General features: G+C 38.2%; 1 protein-coding gene across 50 annotated transcripts in view; it reads right to left on the minus strand.

The window, feature by feature from the left end:
* ANK2 (ankyrin 2) overlaps nucleotides 1-21,652 on the minus strand; it is a 684,658-nt gene that overhangs the window by 179,238 nt on the left and 483,768 nt on the right. For all 50 annotated transcript variants that reach the window (XM_043870793.1, XM_043870810.1, XM_043870785.1 and 47 more), the window contains 2 exons: nucleotides 6,429-6,527; nucleotides 3,788-3,886 (listed from right to left, as the gene is read on the minus strand). In XM_043870793.1, coding sequence (XP_043726728.1) covers nucleotides 3,788-3,886; nucleotides 6,429-6,527 — 198 coding nt within the window. The remainder of the gene's footprint in view (nucleotides 1-3,787; nucleotides 3,887-6,428; nucleotides 6,528-21,652) is intronic.

The raw sequence follows: 21,652 nt of genomic DNA on the forward strand, positions 1-21,652 counted from the left end.
AGACCTTAACAGGATTTCAGCCATAAGAAAAAAATTATTCTCTGGGGTCTGGAGCGAAGGTAGAACTGAGGTCTTGATGAGATCTTCACACCACTAAATCCAGGAGACCAAAGAACCAAGCCAAGGAGCTACATGGTCAAGGCAAGGCTTAAAATCACACCAAGAACTGACTCAGTAGAGACCACACTTCTATCACTGCTGAACAAAGAACCATGTGTTGACTGTTTTTGTATCCATCACATAGTTCTATTTAAAACACTTGAAGTGCTCCTGCTGGTGCTCTGGAATTCTTCTTGAATGAAGGCCACTGCCTACCAATCGTGGCACAGTGCCATAGGAAGGTAAGCCTCCCATGGATCTCACTGTTTATGTAGAGAATGCATAGGAACCCATAGAGGCACACATCTCCATAACCTATGAGTCTGTAAATATTGACTCAGTGGTGGTTCCTTGGAGCTTTTCAGAGTTTCCTACTTTCTCAATTCAACAATGACCTTACTGCTCCATTTCCAAATAACTTGTCAGAAGTTTGTCAAAGGCAAGCTACTGTGCAGTAACCCATGATGCTATAGTAACAGACTATTCTGCATTCGCCATGCATTAGGTTCTTACAAAGAAGTAGGAGAAGACATAATTTGAGTACAAAATTCAGAATTTACATTATACATCTGGGATTCCTATGCTCTTTTTTTGGTTATCAAAAGGGAGTATTCAACTATAATAAGCACAGTTCCTACTGATTCACCCAACATTCACTGTTCTCACACAAGAAATCTGTATCTTAACAAGCCACCATCGACAAGAATCATACATGGAGAAGGGCCCGCATTCCCCTTCAACAATCCTTAAAATGACGCTTTTGGAATATGCTCACACACATGACAAAATAATCAATCTGTTTTACATAAATTCCAGCATTTTACCTACAATTATAAATTATAAAATATTCTAAGTTTTAATAATTTTTGTTAATTGGTAGTGATGGCTACCTAAATTTAATATAGCAAATAATGTTATAGATCTTATCAAATGACTTAGGCATTCAGAAAAACTAAATTTTAATTATGAATTTTTCTTACTCTAAAACTTTCCCACAAAAATATATGAAAATATAGAAATTAGTGTGAAGCTATCTGTCAGGATTCCCTACAATATAAACCTAAATTGAGTTAACTGAATACAGACAAATAAAAACTTTTTTAATCTCAAAGATAATATAAATTTTCCTTTAAGATCTGTTATAATCTGGCATGGTGTGACTATAAAGAACAGCCTCATTGACAATGAAAGCAAATCACTGATTAAATGGTTTGTTTTCTTTGAAAAGTCTCCAAAGCATATAATATCTAATAGACAGCAAAATAAATGATATGACTTTTAACAAGTTTTTACCTTACAGCATTTGATACCTGTCAGCTTATATGAAATTACTATGCTTAGTTGACAATTTTGAGGAAAGTAAGCAAGTTCTTTTGATAGATACACAGTACCAACATATATGTGAACTTTTCATCAAAAGTAACCTCCTATGAGCAAAGGAAGGCTTCTGTTTCCATGCTCTTTTTAAGGTCACAGACAACTGATTTATTACATGTAGTTGAATCTGTATTTAGACACTCTTATTGCAATATTCTTACACTCAATTTTCTCTTACATTCTCTCTAAAGCAGAGGTTCTCAAAGTGTGGTCCCTAGATCAGCAACATCAGCATTACCTGAGAATCTGTAAGAAATGAAAATTCTCAGGTCCCTCATCAGAATTGAGTCAGAAGCTCTGAGGTGTGGCCCAGAAACAGGTGATTTAACAAGTCATGCAGGTGATGCAGGCTAAAGTTTGTGAAACTCTGCTCTAAAGCAAAAAGATATTCTCTAGCTATGAAGAAAAGTTTGCTTGTTTTTTTTTAAAGTTTTTTAATATATTTATTTTTAAATGAAGGATAATTGCTTTACAGTATTGCGTTGGTTCCTATCGAACATCAACATGAATGAAAAGAAGTTTTTATCCCTTACTTTGGAGCAGTCAATTTTTTTTTTAATCATTTATCTTTATTTTTTTTTCCATTTATTTTTATTAGTTGGAGGCTAATTAGTTTACAATATTGTAGTGGTGTTTGTCATACATTGACATGGAGCAGTCAATTTTGTAGTGTCCTATGTCTCTAAGCCCAAGATACCATTATACTTTATAGAATATACTAGAGTTCTTTAGAATGATACTGATTTTTTAAAGAATTTCATTTAACAAAGATTTTAGAATATGGCATATTCTCAATGTGTTAAAATGCTGATGCACACTTAACTAAAAATGTGGATTATAAAGGGAAATGTGCTTATTTAAAACAGTATGGTATAGAGACAAAAATTGATAATGTTTTGTCTGTTGTAATTCCAACAGATTCTTCCCTACAATTAAGCTCAAAGAAAATAGGGCTGATTTTAAATTCTACCCTCTAGTGTTTTCTGGGTCCAGAATTTGTGTCATTTATACAAGCAGAGCCATGTCTGAGTGATGAATGAATGAACAGTACAGGTAATATATAGTCCTGTACAAAGGTCTTCAAAGCAAGCTGGAGAGATTAACCCAAGGAATATGGACAGAGAGGAACTGGTTTATTTTGCCAATAGCACCTCTGGTGTGGTCTATGTTATTAGAAAGGCTAAAAACTTTAAAAACGGAATGAATGGATTTGATTACAAAGATACACACCTCAATTTCTGCATAAATACATAATAGAAACTAAGAATAAAGCTTTGGGCAAAGCAATATTTTCTCGACCTTTCAACTACAAAAAAACAGGGATCAAGTTTGTAGTATGATGCATTTTGATTATTATTTTAAAATTTTAATTAGCTTCATTTTAAGATTATCTTTCTCTATACTATATAATTAGTATTACATGCACCTTAAGGCTGGGGGTCTCAAATTTTCCTATTTCCCTAAGGAGATCTGTAAAGCCCACATTTGACATGCAAACTACCCAAAAGAGTATGATTCCCACTTTATAGTTGATTCTCCACTGGACTACTAATCTTTTGATAATATTTTTTTTAATTTAAGGAAAGAAAATACTTTATAGACTGACATAACTTGCATGAATAATTCATCTTTCACAGATGTTACGTTCAGGGAAAAACACGGTATCATTTTTTAATGCACTTAAAGCTAATGATAGACTGTGAACTTGTCAAATTTTCAGTTAAATTAACAGGAAAATGATGTACTAAATGAAATAAGTCAGAAGGAGAAAGACAAATACCATAAGATATCACTTATATGTAGGATCTAAAATATGACACAAATGAACCTATCTACAAAACAAAAACAGATTCACAGACAGTGAACAGAGTTGTGGTTGTTGAGGAGGAGGGGGGATGGATTGGGACTCCAGAATTAGCAGATGCAAACTGTTATATCTCTAGATGGATACACAACAAGGTCCCATTACATAGCATAGGGATCTATATTCGTATACTGTGATAAAGCATGGAAAAGAATGTGAAAAAGAATGTATACATATATACATAAAACTGAATCACTTTTCTGTATAGTAGAAATTAACATAACAATGTCAACCAAAAGAAAAAAGAAAAACGCTAGAAAAAAAGAGGAAGATGATGATACGTAACGAAAATCAGAAATGGTATGAGTTAGTAAAATAACTTGGCTGAAATAAATCACAGAGTGTTTACAGTAAATTTATGTACCCAACACCTGGCTAAACACATTAAATCAATTTCACAAGGTTAATTTAAATTTCTTTACATTATAGAAAATCAGAATGTAATACCTGAGACTGTGCATTAATATTGGCTCCTTCCTTGACAAGAACTTTGACAACTTCTGCTTGTCCAGCCAAAGATGCAATGTGAAGAGCAGTATTTCCTTTCTGTTTTGGAGAAACAAAATAGAAAATGTTAGAGGCTTCTAAACCTTGTAGAAATCAAAATGTACAGGTATTTTCAATTTTGCTGATTATTTTAAGTGGTTAAAACTTGTCATTCTATTAAGATAGCAGCCCACCTTGGGAAAAGGTAATCTTTACCATCAAAACATTGGCCATCCTATAAAATGTTTTCCTTCTCTATTCTGTACAATCCTGGTTTAATGTTAAGAACATGGAAAGACTGAGATCTTACTGAAGTAAATAATTTGGGATGTGTGTGCATACGTGCATGTGTGACAATATTACCATTCATGTTATTTAATCAACAACAAAAAAAGTCCTACCCTAAGAAAAGTTAACCAAAAAAAAAGAAAGAGTTCATCTGAATTCATTTCACAATGTAGAGAACCCTAGGAATTTTAAGTGGTAAAGAAGATGACAATTCACAGTTCTATTTTGAGTCACCAGAGCACATAGGTGTTCAAAATATTTGGGGAATAAAATAATAAATTTTACATGCACTACACAATATTACCAACAATTTCAACCATTAGCTACATCAAAAATTTACCATTAAGAGTATTAAACAAAAATGAAAAATAATTTAAAACCATCATGAAAAGAAAAACCATCATGAAAAGAAAATAAAGGCCAAGACATTAAAAGAGGCCTAGGATATGATTAAAACAAATATAACAAATAAAAAACAAACAAATCTGGGGCTTCCCTGGTGGCTCAGTGGTCAAGTGTCCACCTGCCAATGCAGGAGACACAGATTTGCTCCCTGATCCAGGAAGATCCCACATGCCATGGGGTAACTATGCCCATGGGCCACAACTACTGAACCTGTGTTCTAAAATCCAGGAGCCACAACTACTAAACCCCGCGCACTCCAGACCCTGTGCTCCGCATCAAGAGAAGCCACTGCAATGAGAAGCCCACACATCGCAACTAGAGAAAAACCCACACAGCAATGAGGGCCCAGCGCAGTCAAAAATAAATAAATAAAATCATTAACAAAAAAACAAATCTGTACATTCAAAGTCATAAATTTGGGGGGAAAATAGTCATAAATTTTGGAAACTGGTTCTTTTTTCGCCACTAATTCACTGTGGACCTTAACCACTCACATACTATATTGAAGGCTCAGTTGCCTTTCATTTAAATGAGGAGTTTCAGTGAGATTTGTTTCTGGATCTCTACAACTGTTGCAATCTGTGATTAAAAATGAACCTGTATTTTATTTTATTTATTTTTTTTTCTTGAACCTGTATTTTAAAACATCAACAGAGTTTAAAGAAAAGGAAACAAACGATAATAAACAGTTAAGCCAGAAAAAGCAGTTGGTTTAATGAATACATTAATATAGACAACTTAGGGGAACCAAATAATTTGATATAGGTTAAAATTTACATTCTTTAAATATTTAACATTTATTTGATGTTGTCAAGAGAAATGTTAAAAATGTTTATTCTCTCTTTAGGTTTAAAAGTAAGCAATTTCTTGCATATGGTGGACTTATATTTTAACTTCTTTGGAATTGCCAAAGAGTTTTTCACTTGGTTTTGTTTTTATATTTCCACTGGAACTGCTGTATACTACACTGGGAGCAGTGTCAGTCCACATTTTGGCAATTGTGTATGAGGTATTGGAAATTCGGGTTAAATGGTCATATTTCTAACTTACTCCAGCACCCTTTTTGTCTATTCCTGACGAGGCTAATGACCCAGCTGGGGGCTGGGGTGCCTGCAACCTCTCTCTGCATCACACACAATCAAATTGTCATACTTCAGCCCTAGTCAACAGGCTTGACTCTGATTGGCTGTGGGTTTTGTTTTTTTTTTCCCCAAATTAAATTTTCACCTTCTAAAGATAAAGATTTGTCACCACTAATGATATTTTTTAAATACTTGTTGTTTTTGAAATGATCCCCCAAAGTTCAAATATATTTTACCAAAAACAGCATCAAGTAACAGGTACTAATGTACTGAGCATCTTATAAATTCCTTTAAAAATGAGCCCAATTTCTTTACAGACACACATAATAGTGACAAAAATCTAGTTTTACCCTAATAACTCAACCTATGATCAAAAATCTCTTTTCCATTAGAGTATAAAGTATCTGTATATTCTCTTATCAAGTTAAATGAATATATTAAAAGTTATAACAACTTACTGAAAGCATGAAAATTACTTGTTCATTTCCATCAAGTAGTTTACTACACCAATTTATTTTAAAAAATGAATTAACCTTGGGAAAATAGGTGCTTTTGTCTATAGAGGATTATATTAATCTAGTCTCTATGTGAATCAAACAAGAAAATAAAAGATAAAATATTAAAAACTAGAGATACAGAATTCTTTAGTCTCTGTTAAGTCCCTAAAGGAAACAATTCAAACTCTGCAAGATTTAATGAACAGGGGTTTCAATTTCAGTTCTGCATTGTGAAGAATCTTGGTGTTCCTGCAAACCTCTGAAAGGGAAAAGAAGCTTTAAATCGTTTCCTCTTTACCGTGGAATAAATATGACCAGCACAAACATTACCTTGGTGGCGGAGTCCACAGCAGACCCTCTTCCCAGCAGCTCCTGAACTAGCCCCACGTGGCCTTCCTTGGCAGCCAGGTGAAGCGCGTTGAGTCCATTCTGAAAGGAGAAAGCAACAAGGCTCAGAAGTGGAGTGATGATGAGGCACACCGTTGCTGATCTTAAGCAAGTATAAAACACAGAGGATAGACAGACTCTGATCCTCTCATTTTCTCTCTTTTTGTGTCAGCTTGAAGCTATTAATTTCACAGAGACTAATTTCCAATGGTTTTGATTCAGAGAGGCAAAGAGGTAAATATCATCACTGCCCCTTCCTTCTCTTTCAGGATTAACCCCAAACCAATGCCCACTGCTTGAGGCACTGCTGGCTCTTCTTGGAGAGGTCTCAGAGCAGCCATGGAACCCAGAGAAGGGGCCCAGGGTTCCAAGCCATTGGAGGCAGTGTTAGAGGTAGTCCAGGGGTGGCCCAGGCAGAAAAGGAGGCCCACGTGGGCCTAGTGATGGAGCTGCAAGGCCATGAGTGAGGACCACCTGCTGCAGAGGAAAGAGTAGATGGTGCTCACTGTAGCCTGGGGGGGATTAGGGCTGGATGCGGGACAGGAGCCCTCGGGTGAGGGGGCCACAGCTGCTGGTGGCAGAAACGGGGCTTCTCAAGCCACTGGACTGTCCAGGTGACTCCAATAACCATGGCAAAATGCACCCAATTCCACAAAAGGAGGGTCATCCGCCATGGGAGGAACCACGGTGGCTGCAACCGCTGCCCGGAACTGGAGAGTCTGTTGGGCCCGCTAGTATGTGTGGGTTGTGATCATTGGGCAGGTCACTGGAACTGCTGGGACCTGCATTGCTTCTCCTATGGGGACTGTGGGTGAAGCAGGTGTACAGTTGGGATTCTGGCTACCAGAACCCCAGAACTGCCTGCTAAAACAGGGCCATCTCTGCCTGCATCTCTTTCAAGCATTCCTTGCTGCTCTCGCCTGGCTCTTGGCACCAGGGCCCACAACCAGGGGTCCTTGTGGACCCAGGAATTGTGAGGCTGACCTGCCAGCTGATGTCTTTACTGTGGCAGCATCCTGAATACGGACCAACCAAAACAGGCTACTGTTGATAACTCTTTGATATTGGCTTTATGTAAGTTAATGTTGATAAAAGAATATGAACTTGAAAAAAAGGAATAAACAAAAAAATATATGAACTTGAGTCTTTTGAAACAATAAAAAAATATTCATTGAGCTGGCTTACTGAGAGCAAAATACTGATTAGGCTTATACACCTGTGAATCCCAAGCAAGATATCACCTTGATCTACACAACTTTTGGAATGATGCTATTTCTATATAATATCATTAAAATGACTAAATATACCACATAGTTAAAAAATAAGATCTTACCACTACTTTGAAACAACCATGTGTACATTATCAGAGGACAGTTATCTCTTTTGATTTAGCACTTTTATTAAGTGGCTATAAAGTAATATTGTACTATTTTATTTACAATTACATTTTACAATAAGCTCTATTCTCCATTTCTCTTGCTGATTTTATGAGATATTTTGCCCATTGACTGCTTTTCCATGATCATACCAAACTAGTGGATGAAAACCCAGGTAAAACAGTCAATAAAAATTTTATAGAGCCACTGACCATTGTTTACATTTCTGACACATACAGAATATGCATAGATTAATCCATTTCTAAAAGTTGAGGAACAGATTCAAGAAGAATAGCTACACATAACTGAATGTTAAAAGCATCAAAATCCATTAAACTGTTTTGCATCTTAGGACAAATCTGTAATTAATACAAACTTAGCAGTTAATCAACAAGCGTTTGCTAAGTTCTGACCAAGTGATCAGCTCTAGGTGCTAGGTGCTAAGAGAGGACCCATAGCATAGTTTCCAGGCCCAAAGAGCCCTGAAATATTTATTATTAAACTACTGAAAATTGCTTCTGCACTAGCATATACTTGTCCATGACTTTTTCAACTCATTGTCTATTTCAATTTGCAAATCTTACATGTAGAGTTAAAGGTTCTTCAATCTATTTGAAAAGGAACTAAATGCCCACATATAGAGATACAAATAATTGTGAAATGTTATTTACTGTTTCAAGCTTCCCAAGTGGCTCAGTGGTAAAGAATCCACCTGCCAAGCAGGAGATGCTTGGATCGGGAAGACCCTCTTGAGAAGGTAACAGCAACCTACTCCAGTATTCTTGCCTGGAAAATCCCATGGACAGAGGAATTTGGTGGGTTACAGTCCAAGGGGTCACAAAGAGTCAGACACAGCTGAGTTAATAAAACACCACCATTTAGAGCTTTACTCTGCCATTAGCATAAATGACACTGATAAAAGGAATCACCTATAATGGGAAGGAAAAAATCGAACTCAAAATGAAAATGACTGTTTACATATTCCCAACCCACTTCCCACTCGGTAAACTCATCCAGAATTTATCTGCACCCTTCCCATCTTTTTCACGGTGGCTGCTCTAAGCTAAGAGTACTCACTGTGTGACAGAATTAAGAATGTATTCCGTTTTCAGGAAAACAGGGAAAAGTAAAGCATGTGTCATCTTTGTCAGTTTAACTGATTTTACTGTGTCGAAGAATTGATGCTTTTGAGCTGTGATGCTGGAGAAGACTACTCTTGAGAGTCCCTTGGACTGCAAGGAGATCAAGCCAGTCAGTCCTAAAGGAGATCAGTCCTCAATATTCATTAGAAGGACTGATGCTCCAATACTTCGGCCACCTGATGTGAAGAGCTGACCATTTGAAAAGACCCTGATGCTGGGCAAGACCGAAGGCAGGAAGAGAAGGGGATGACAGAGAGACAAGACGGCATCACTGACTCAATGGACATGAGTTTGAAAGCTCCAGGAGGTGGTGAAGGACAGGGAAGCCTGGAGTTCTGCAGTCCATGGGGTCACAAAGAGTTGGACACAATTGAGCGATTGAACAACACTGTGTCTTTGATGTCCAAAGATTTCTGATTTAATAAGTAAATCAAGCTATGGATAATCCAAGAGGAATCTTGTTTTGTTAGTGAGTTATTCTCAAATCCTAAAGACTTTCTTTTTAATTCCCAAATGATGAATATTTAATGAGGATTTACTGAGTCTTTAATTTAAAAATATTTACAATGAGGCTTGAAATTTGGTGACTCATTGATAACTCTATAGGGAAAAGTCTTAGAATAAGAGTGATTTGAAGATACTACTTTATAAAGCCTGTTTCTGGATCTCCATTTCAACCACAGTGGAAGGCCTATCTACACCCCTAGCTGGTAGCTCCCTTTATGGCCACTAGTCCTTCTCCCCTGTCCAGCCCTATCAAATGTTTCTAGTGTACAATCCCCAAATATAGAGAAGGACATTAAATATGATGGTGAGTTACCTGTGAGAAGAAAGAGTTGCAGAAATCCTTCAAAATCTTACCAAGAACAAGTGGAATGAAAATATTATGGGAGCTGAGAAATAAATACTTAATGAGTGAAAGATAAGCTTATGACATAAATATCATTATATTCTATACTTTACATATATTATATCACATTATAATATTTTACAGATGAAGATACTAAAACCCTAAGATGCCAAGTGACTTGCCTCAAAGATCCTTACCGTTAAGAAGAGGAAAAGAAAAAACTCAAACTTAGATCTGATTTCCAACCTCATGTTTTTAAAAAAGTTAAAACAGTATAACTCTACACTAGTGTTTCAAACAGTAGGTTATCATGCACAAGTACATCTAAAATCTATTTAATGGATTGCCAATCAATGTATTTCAAAACATGAAGTAGAACAAAGAAAAACAGAGTACACTGTGGATGGCAAGTGTTGATATTATTTGGGGTTTTTTTGGTGAAATTTTACATACACAAACACAGGTACACATGTGGAAAATTATAAGAGAGATGAGAATACCAGACCACCTGACCTGCCTCTTGAGAAATCTGTATGCAGGTCAAGAAGCAACAGTTAGAACTGAACATGGAACAGACTGGTTCCAAATAGGAAAAGGAGTACGTCAAGGCTATATATTTTCACCCTGCTTATTTAACTTATATGCAGAGTACATCATGAGAAATGTTGGGCTGGAGGAAGCACAAGCTGGAATCAAGACTGTTGGGAGAAATATCAATAACCTCAGAAATGCAGATGACACCACCCTCATGGCAGAAAGTAAAGAAGAACTAAAGAGCCTCTTGATGAAAGTGAAAGAGGAGAGTGAAAAAGTTGGCTTAAAACTCAACAGTCAGAAAACTAAGATCATGGCATCCAGTCCCATCACTTCATGGCAAATAGATGGGGTAACAGTGGAAACAGTGGCTGACTTTATTTTGGAAGCTCCAAAATCACTGCAGATGGTGATTGCAGCCATGAAATTAAAAGACACTTACTCCTTGGAAGGAAAGTTATGACCAACCTAGACAGCATATTAAAAAGCAGAGACATTACTTTGCCAACAAAGGTCCGTCTGGTCAAGGCTATGGTTTTTCCAGTGGTCATGTATGGATGTGAGAGTTGGACTATAAAGAAAACTGAGAGCTGAAGAATTGATGCTTTTGAACTGTGGTGTTGGAGAAGACTCTTGAGAGTCCCTTGGACGGCAAGGAGATCCAACCAGTCCAACCACAAGGAAATCAGTTCTGAATATTCACTGGAAGGACTGATGCTGAAACTGAAACTCCAATACTTTGGCCACCTGATGTGAAGAACTGACTCATTTGAAACGACCCTGATGCTGGGAAAGATTGAAGTCAGGAGAAGGGGACAACAGAGGATGAGATGGTTGGATGGCATCACCAACTCGATGGACATGAGTTTGAGTAAGCTCCGGGAGTTGGTGATGGACAGGGAAGCCTGGCGTGCTGCAGTCCATGGGGTCACAAAGAGTCAGACATGACTGAGAGACTGAACTGAGCACATGTGCACACATCTGCATTGGGTGTGCATGCGGTGTGCACCTGTGTTTGTGTGTGTATGTGTACACGCACACTGCTCTACATTACAAGAAAAGCTTGAAGACCCAAAACATGAGAGCATCTTTGGGAAACAAGATGTTGTTTCAGACTAATAAGTAAGTTAAAAAGCTGATACAAAGTCATTTTAAAAGAAAAATGGTTTTTATGATATGTCTATTTGAATTTTATGAAATAAAATTTCACAAATTTCATAAAATTTCAAAATAATTTTCATCTTATATGAGTATCGTGATGTAAATAAAATGAAGGACATTGGCACAAACAATATTTCTTTATTTTGAAAATACTGGCAGAATCACAGTTAAATGACATCCACATTTTGAGTTCTAAGAAGGGCTGTGGTATAGTAGACAACACACATGTTAGAGACCCAATCCTGTCTCTCCATTACTGACAATGTAATTTAGTTTCTTCACTAGCATAAAATGGGGACATTTCCACTCTGCCTACTTCAGATAGCTACTTAAAAGAGAATATAAAATAACGTATGTTTCTATTGTTTGGATAAAGTAATATGCAAGTGTAGGTTAGATGCAAAAAAGTAATAAATTCACACATATTCCTAAGTCTTTCTTTCTGTTTTCTATCACAGAGATTTGGTTGAAGGATGATGAGCTGAACTGAGTATTTTTTCTTTCATGAAAGGGACCACAAGCAAATGGCATTCTAGAAGTCAGATGTCCAAATCGAATTTCACCAGGCTAAAATTATAGTGTCAGCAGCGCTGTATTCCTCCCAGAGGTTCCAGGGTAGAACGGTTTCTTTGCCTTTTCTAGCTTATAGAGGCCACCTGCATTCCTTGGCTGGTGGCCCCTTTCTCCATTTTTAAAGCCCACAGCACAGCATGTGCAAACCAGTCTTGAGTATTTGGGGTCTAACCTATAATGTTAACCTGGGCTGGGAAAATTATTAATTTAAACTGAAATGATTATTTTAAAAAGGATTTTGAATTCTGAGTGCTTAGACACACGCATACACACACATACACACACACACACACACACACGTTTAATGCACTGCTGTCTGTGTGTGTGGGCATGTGTGTGTGCTTCATCACTCAGATGTGTTCGACTCTTTGCAGCCCCATGGACTGTAGCCCACCAGGCTTCTCTGTCCATGGGATTTCCCAGACAAGAATACTGGAGTGGGTTGCCATTTTCTATTTCAGGAGATCTTCCCAACCCAGGAATTGAACCCCTGTCTACAGCATTGGCAGGTGGACTCTTTACCACTGAGCCATCTGGGAAGTCTCATTTTTATTTTTTGGAATTCTAATGAAAACTAAAAAAGCAGATGGGAACCTGGTCCATTAGTAGTCACCCTGTCAATAATTCAAAGAACTGCTATTTTACTTCTGAGTTTTAACTCTCTTAACTTAAATGTCATTTTCACATGGTCTCATTTCTTTGGTTAATTTAATTTCACAAGAAATGATAAATTATTTTAGTATTTGACTTGTGCTAAAGCAAAACATCTGACCTACCCATGACACTCAAAGACAGAAAATTACTTGAGCTACTTATTCTAATATCATGGTTTAAAGCAATTTAAACATCAAAAGTCAGCAGCAAATCATTTAAATAATAACTAAAACTTATTCAAATTTATACGCATGTGTTAGGCTTGGCTCTAAGCTTTTAATTGCATTAACTCATTTAACTCTGAATTGAACATTATGGGTTATGAACTACCTGGTGATTCTAGCTCAGAAACAACACTCCACTTCTACAGTCAAGACAAAAGCAAACTATATGGGCCCTGTATTATAATTTTATTTCACTTTCTTTAGACCTCAGTTTCTTATCAACTGTTATTTGGTATTTTTTAGAATAAAAATATCTCAGCCTTTGATAATAAGTCAGCAGTTAAGGAGAAAAATGATTTCCTCTAGGCCTCTACACTTATAATGTCTAAATGTGTCAAAATTAGAGATAAATTCTATAATGAGTTCTAGACTGTTATAGTATCAAGTCCATGCCAAACTTAGTTGGTTAAGTGGGTTAAGTGTAGTTGATCTTTAAGTTATATACAGTAATAAAATTCTTTGGTTCTTAAATGACAAGTAATGAGAGTATAATTTCCAGATGATTTAAAGAAAGTACCCATGAGATGAAGTCTTCTCTTTGTATATTTATCACTCGTTTAACTTTTCAACCGACTCATCTTGACAGAAAACTTTAAAAACATGCCTCTTCTTCTGACACAGAATTTATCAAGATTGGAAGCAGGGGAAAGAGTCTACATCAGAATTAATCAGCAATCTCTTTTTTAAAAAATGAAATGAAAAAACTCCCCTAGTAGGACAGTCTGAATTGGATGTGCATTCAGGGGTAAAGGGTAAAATTGAAGTGAGAGAGGGAAAGAGTAGCAGGATCTCAAAGGGAAGGAAGTAAGACAGGAGAACAGAACCTTAAAAGGTCCCACACAGTTCATTCCAGTTGTGTCCAGTCCTCCTACTGTTAAACATGGCACAGAGTTTTATATTAATATAGACTAGAGAAGGCTTTAATTCAATAATTAATAATAACTGAATATCAACTATTCAACTATTTAAACTGTTCTGTACATGCATTATATGCCAAGCATCATGCTAGGTACTAAGTCTACATTTCAAGGGACCCATAAAAAATTTAGTAATGTTGTCATTACTAATAATTAATCATATCTCCCCCTCCATTTTACAATTTTAATTAAAAATAAGCCATTTGGCTTACTGAGTTCTAAAGGAATATGGGGAGAGAGAGGAGGGAACTCTCAAATAACAAAAGTTAGCATACAGCAGTCTTCTAAGAATCTCATCATCACTCTGTTTTACGTCATAATAAAATGATTCCTGCAATTTGCATTTGGTATCAGTTTCAGGTTTGTCTGAGATACACTCACTGGCTTAGTCACTTCATCCTTTGCACAATTTTTAGTTCTTTTCACAATTGGTTGTATTTTGTGTTTCCTGTTTATATTCTATGAGAAACAAGGTTTCTCATGAACAACAGTCAAATCTATTCAACCTTGTAAACTCTACACCTAACATAGTACCTAGAACAAGAGGAAGGATACTGCAGTAACGTTCATACAATGAATGAGCTAATAAATAGTATGTGCCATGCAGAGGGAAACAAGAGTTTGCTTAACTCATCCAATAACTGTGCATTTTGTCAGTAAATGCGACAGGTGCACAGACAAGTCAGGAACAATTACATCCACCGTTAGCCTTTGGAAATACAATCAAGAAAAGTGCACTTTCTGAGGCTGAAGTTGGTTAACATTAACATATACAAGAGCAAATTAGACTCTGAGATAAATATTTAAAGTGGTTTTTCTCAACCTGAAATCCTCGGATGTGCTCTTAAGGATCTCTGAATTCTCTGAGAACTTTTTTTAATTTGGCATTTTCATGCAAGTGCCAATCTTAAAGTTAATAGACATATATGCTGGATCATCTGGATAATCACATTTAATTAAACATCATCTAGCAATTTCTTGTTCTCATATTCTTGATTGATTCCAAAGGATCATTTAAAGGAACATGAATTTTAATGCAGTATTTCTGAAACTGAAGCGTACAGATATATTCTCAAGGTTCTCAAAATAGTCTCCTTCTCTAAGTAGAAGAAATATGGCCTCAAGAGATGGTTTGTAAACATAACCTAATGAAACTTGGGTTGCTCCATTTAGAAAGTATAACAGATGCTTGAGGAGGCAAGATAAGAACTACTCAGCCAGAAAAAGGAACAAATTTGAGTCAGTTGTGAGGTGAATGAACCTAGAGCCTGTTATAGAAGTCAGAGAAAAACAAATATAATAATGCATATGTATGGAATCTAGAAACAGAATACTGATGAACCTGTTTACAGGGAAGAAATGGGAGATGCAGACATAGGAAACAGACTTGTGGACCCAGCAGGGGAAGGAGAGAGGTGGGACTAATTGAGGAAGCAGCACTGACATCACACAGCATCAGGTGTAAAAGGAAGCATGAGCAGGAAGCTGCTCCGTAACACAAGGAGCCCAGGCTGGTGCTCTGTGATGACCTGGAGGTGTGGGATGGGAGAGGGGAAGGAGGCTCAAGAGGGAGGTTCCTGTATAGATGATTATATATATATTATATAAATATATAAAATATATATTATAATTATGTTCAGCAGAAGCCAACACAACATTGTAAAGCAATTATCCTCCAATTAAAATAAAAGAACCTTCCTAAGCATTAGAAGCTTCACTATGTCCCAGAGAATTATAAATCGCCTGAAATGAATGATGACAATGTTGATCATATTGGAAAGAATAAGCTTGTTAGAATGTCTCTAGAATTTGTCCATCCAGCTATGCTAGCTTGAGTGAAATCAGTAACTGTGGCCAGCCCAACTTTTTTGTTAACTGCTATCCAACTGCAACTGACACAGCCATAATTTGGTCCCCTGAATAAGTGTGTGCAACACAGTGGGTTTTCTCTGATATCATTTGAGCCTAAAGTAGTCTTGCTTTGAGGAAGAGAACTACGCTGTGAAGGTTACATATATAAAGTACCTAGACAGTGATGAGCATGTACCCGGCGTGCAATAAAGTAGTATTTAATACGACAGGTATTATGTCCCATTTCATGACTGGGTAATTTGAGATTCAGAATGATTTAGGAGATTGGCTCGATATCCATATTTATTCAATTATTCATTTAGTGAATATTCATTGGAAACCTCTTGCGTGACAGGTCCTTCCAGCAAAGTGCCCTTTTCACTAAACAACACTGAAGCTTAAATTTTAGCTTATAAATCATTTTTTGTTTTTGTTTTTGTTTTTTAATTTTTTTATTAGTTGGAGGCTAATTGCTTCACAACATTTCAGTGGGTTTTGTCATACATTGAGCTGGTTCATATAAGTCAGTAACCATATTTAGATTGCTATACTTCATGGACTTTTCTTTTTAAACCCCTTAATTTTCCTGTGCTGTTAATGTTCCAAGTTTTCAGCCTGTGGGTTATGCATTTCTTTCTGCGTTTTGCTAAACGGTTAGCTCAGGATACAAAGGGTTAATAAGAATATAGTGCCTTCTTTAGAGACATAAAAATCTCACTAAAAGGAGTCATTAAAAAAGGCTATAGAGATCATAGCTAGTTTATTTTTCAAATTAATAAGTTCAAGAGAACTTGAACAGCAAATCTCTTAAACAACTTCTCTTTGGTTGCTTTGGATGAGAAAAATATATTCACATCTCCCTCCCTGATAAACTGCTTCCTTCCATCCTTACTTCTCTCCCCTGCCTCCCATGGGCACTTTGCTGTCTTCCTTCACTCCTTAAGGGAAATATCACATCACAGGTTCTCCAATAAACCTCTTTCTCAAGGGCAGTAGCATCCTTCTCTCACCCCAGCAATGGGCTTGTACACATGACCAGGTGCAGGGTTTGATATCAGCTTGTCCCCACCGCACCCTCTACCCTGCACAAAGTACTTGTCTTCTTTGTATTGTTGGTAACTTTTTTTGGTGGTGGAGGTAGTGAAGGGAGTCAGGGGAAGGGAAGACCCAGGGATTACCTTTTCCAAGGTGTGCCCTTATGAGCCCTTGTTCATCTGCATTTTAGACCCTTTCATCCTACCCTGAAGACCTTTCATAGCTGAGGGAAGGGGCTGAAGAAAAAAACAGTATGGTGCTAAAATCAATCACCTACATCAAGTTATACACATGTACATACACAGGTTCATCAACAGAAAGGTAGCTCCCCATCATGTCCGTTTCAATGGACAACCACTTTTAACAGGGAGCTGCTGAATTCTCTTCTAGAGAATGTCTAGAGAATGTCTATTTTCCTCATTTCTAAGAATCTGAAGAAGTTACCATCTGAAAACAAGGTTTCCTTTTCTTTCCTACTCCTTATCCATAAGAGAAGACTTTGAAGACTAGGGATCCTAGGATTTGGAGTTGCTCCTTTACAACCATCAAAACACACACACACAGAAGGAGAAAGAGAAAATTATGAGGGTAGACAGGCATGGTAAAGGCCTGGGAAATGTCTATAGAAGAGTGGGGAAAGACTGGAATAAGTGGTTAGCAAAGAAAGAGACTGTTAGACTAGGAATGGGCAAAACCTCAGCTACTGCAAAAGGGCTGGCTGATTTTTAATGGTACAAGGAAAAAACCAAGCAGAAAAATGACTAAGCAAGAATGGCATCTAAATACATCTCACTTCAAACACCCACTGTGTTTGGTTGTTGTGTGTATCTGAAGAGCTCTACTGAATAGACGTTTGGATAAAGATCTTCCCTGTCTTGACCCTCCACAGCAGAAATCAAGGTGGGACTCCAAAACTCTGTGGGCTCCTGGCTAGACTCCCCACTGCCTCATATGTTTTTCCAGACAACTTTCACAATCTCACCATCACTATCTGGTTGAGACTATATAGACTAAATTTAACAAAAGTTAGCATACCCTGTATCTTTGTGTATGCCAGTCACCAGGTCAATCCTCATCCCTCCAAATGCAACCCCCATATGCATCCCTTTTTCTGATCATCTCTGATGACCTCCCATATTCTGAAACTCTTACACAAGGTCTTCTAGAACACATGAAAGTGGTTATTAGCAGTGTCTCTGTGCCTTAAATCTCTTCTCTGAACATTCCTTTTAACCTTTCTGTTCTAACTGAAACTCAAACCACTGCTTCCCTGAAGTCTACTCAAGTGGTAGTATTATACTTATCCCCCATTAACCACAGGACTTGGTGGAGCTGTGCCGATGCTTCTTGCTCCTCAACCTGTTCTTCAAAACTATTTTTCATTCTCCGTTTACATGAATCTCCAGATGCCATCAGCCTGTATCTTTCGGATTCCATCATCTCTTGAAGATTTTAGCTTCTAGTTCATTGTCACTTTTTCCAACAAATATGAAAGTGGTTTTTTCACAACCATTTTCAGGTTCCTGACTTCTCAGCCAATAATGTTTTCTTCTCTCTACCTCATCTACTCTTTCCACAGTCATTTCCTGTAACATAATCTTCCTCCAGGATTTTTCAACTTCAAGCATCGAATCTGTTTACTACCATTGACTCTCTTGACAACCTCCTGACCCAAATCCAACAATCCTTCAGTCCCTGACACCTAGAGTCTGTTCACCTCTTCCCTGTGTCCATTTCTTTCCTCACTCAGCCTAAATTCCATGCAGAATCTTTATAATAATTTGATTCATTCCATTGCAGGCATCCTCAGTTGTCTTGGCCTTCTCTAGCTATACATACATACACACATGCTTAGCTGAACCACATTCCTGGTGACAGACCTCTCCATCTCACACCACTTCTGAATGTGGCTGCAGAAGGACCCATGCATACATGCTTGCCCATCAGGCTGCCTGGCAATCATACTCTGTTACTATTTCTCCCATTCCCCTAGATGATTATTTCACATCTTCTCTCTTCTCAATCTCCAATAACACCTCTCTCCCATTCCCCCTCTCTGCTGACGACCTTCATTCAGAAGCAATGAAAAGAACTTCCATTCCACATCCAGCTCCCAGCACCTCATCCAAAGTGCTTCTTGCTCTTTTATTCGTAAACCCTTCCCTTTTCCTGAACTATCCCTGTTCTTAGCAAAGGCCAACTCCCCATGTGTATACCAGGCCCCATCCCTTTTCACCCACCTTAGGACAGCATCCAGCATTTCTCCCTTCTCTCTCATGCCTCATTGACTTTTCCCTCCTCTGCTTATTTTTTCCATTAAGGAGACAAAAATGCTATAACTTACCTCATATTTTTTTCAAACGCCTCTCTTGACTCTACCTCCTCTTCCAGCTCCCTCCTCCGTTTTCTCCTTCCCTTTAGAGTCCGAGCCCTGTAGTATCCGGCCTTCCCATTACTGACTGAATCAACTCCAGTCAGGCTTTCACCCCACCAGGCAACCAAGACAGCTTTAATCAAGTCATTAGCTATCATCACTTTACTAAGGCTCTTGTTCCCTTCTTCAGCTTATTTGAACAGTGTTTTACAGAGCATTTTTTTTTCTCCACTTGAAAATAAACCTTTTACTTGGTTTCCTGGACACCACACTCCAGGTTTTCTCCCACTTTCCAGGGCACTTTCCCCCATTCTCCTTCCCAGCTCCACCTCATCTTCCTGACCTCTAAGAGTTGGAGTGTCCTAAGGCTCAGTCTTTGGACTTCTTCAGTTTTCTCATATAATTTTCACATATTGTTTTGGTGACATGGTCCAGTTTCATGGCTTTACATAACCATCTGTAACACTGAATGCTCCAAAATATGTATCGCTGGTAAAAAGCTCTCCTCTGAACCCAAGACTCATACGCCCAACTACATGCTCAACATTTTGGATATCAAATAGATGAACTGAACTTATATTCACAGCTGAACTTATGATTATTTCCTTAAACCTGCTCAAATCACAGTCCTTCCCATCTCAGTTAATGAAACTTCTAACCCTCACTATTCTTGTGACCCCAACCTTCACCCCCAGCTTCTCTTGTTTCCACTCATTCTACTTCGCTGCTTGGCAACCATTCACTTCCCAGGCGGTGCAGTGGTAAAGAATCCACCTGCCAATGCAGGAGACACGGGCGACTCGGGTTTGATCCCTGGGTTGAGAAGATCCCTGGAGAAGGAAATGGCAACCCACTCCAGCATTCTTGAGCGGAAAATTCCATGGATGGAGGAACCTGGCAGGCTACAGTCCATGGAGTCACAAAGAGTCAGACACGACTTAGCACCTGAGAACAGACACACACAACCATTCGGTTACCCTTCATCACGCTCTTCCACTCTCCGAGATGATTACTTCACAACTTCTCTCTCCTCTCCAGGAACGAATCTTCAACCCTCATTAGTGTCCTTGCAGCTCCAGTCTTCATCCCCGACATCTCTCTTTGGCTCTCAGGCTACACTAAATCCACCAACAACATTTATCAGCTCTGTCTTAAAAATATATCCAGACTCCGACCACTTCTCACATCTCTCCTGCCTGAGGCCTTAGAACAGAACACCTCATCTCTCACCTGAAGTATGACAGAAGTGCAATACTCCTGTGTCAAGAGTAACAGTCCTTCTTCATAAAGTATCCCAAAGCATTTCCTCCTTCTGCCGTTGCTCTTTTTCAGTTGAAGGGCTACTTTTCAACATAAAGTCAGCTTATGCTCCTTCTTTGCTATTACTTCTAATCAAGTGTCTTCTCTCAAATTGAAGCCAAAGTTCCTGAAATAGCCTTTCTGCTCCTTGGTGCTGCCCCGGGCTCTCCCCTGACCCTCTCTTCCCCTCCCTCATGCCACTTCAGCTACACCGGCCTCAAACATGCCAGGCGCACTCCTTCCCTGGGGTTTTCTCTCTGCTAAGGCTTCTTTTAAAATGTACTCCCTGGGATTGACGTATATACACTGTGGATAGCACGGATAAAGCAGGTAACTAACGAGAACCTACCGCAGGGCTCAGGGAACTCTGCTCTGAGCTCTGTGGTGACCTAAAGGGGAAGCGAACCCCCCCAAGAGAGGGGACATGGGGATATATATAGCAGGTTCACTTTGTTGTATAGCAGAAACTATACAACATTGTAAAGCAACTATACTCCAAAAAAGGTAAAAAATAAAATAAAATGTACTCCCTCCAAACAAAGCCGAGTTTCCTTGTTCACCTCTTTCCGGTCTTCTGACCATCCTGCCTTCAAAGACACACTGCTCTCCATCCCCCTCCCTTTCTTCCTCCTGACGGTATTTTTCTCCCTGTCATTCACTGCCATCTCTCTTCCCACACAGTTTACTTTTTCCCTTGGTGACCATCTCTCTCCTCTCAGGCAGACTGTAAGCTACATGAGGGCAGGGTTTTGCTTCTTCCTTCATGGCACCTAGAATTCTGCCTGCCACATAGTAAACATACAATATGTGCTTGAATAAACAGATAAACAAATGGTAAGCTTGCATTCAGGCTGGCAGAAAGACTGCTATGAGGGTAAAATCTGAGATGACCTAGGGAGGAATGAGCAGACTGCCTGGTTGTATGTTTAAAAATCAACATCTTTTAAGTCAGAAGGCAAGCACTGAAGAATAATCTTAGAATATAAATTGTTCTGTTCGGTCTAAATCACTTAGCAAAGTACTTAAGAAGACAGTCACAGGAACAATCTGCGTGAAGCTACCCTTGGGAGTTTTTAAATGAAAAGTGTGAAAGTGTTAGTCGCTCAGTCTTCTCTGACGCTATGCTACCCCATGGACTGTAGCCCACCAGACTCCTCTGTCCATGGGATTCTCCAGG

The sequence above is a fragment of the Cervus elaphus genome, chromosome 17, assembly GCF_910594005.1.
Source record: "Cervus elaphus chromosome 17, mCerEla1.1, whole genome shotgun sequence".
In the NCBI taxonomy this organism is placed as follows: domain Eukaryota; kingdom Metazoa; phylum Chordata; class Mammalia; order Artiodactyla; family Cervidae; genus Cervus; species Cervus elaphus.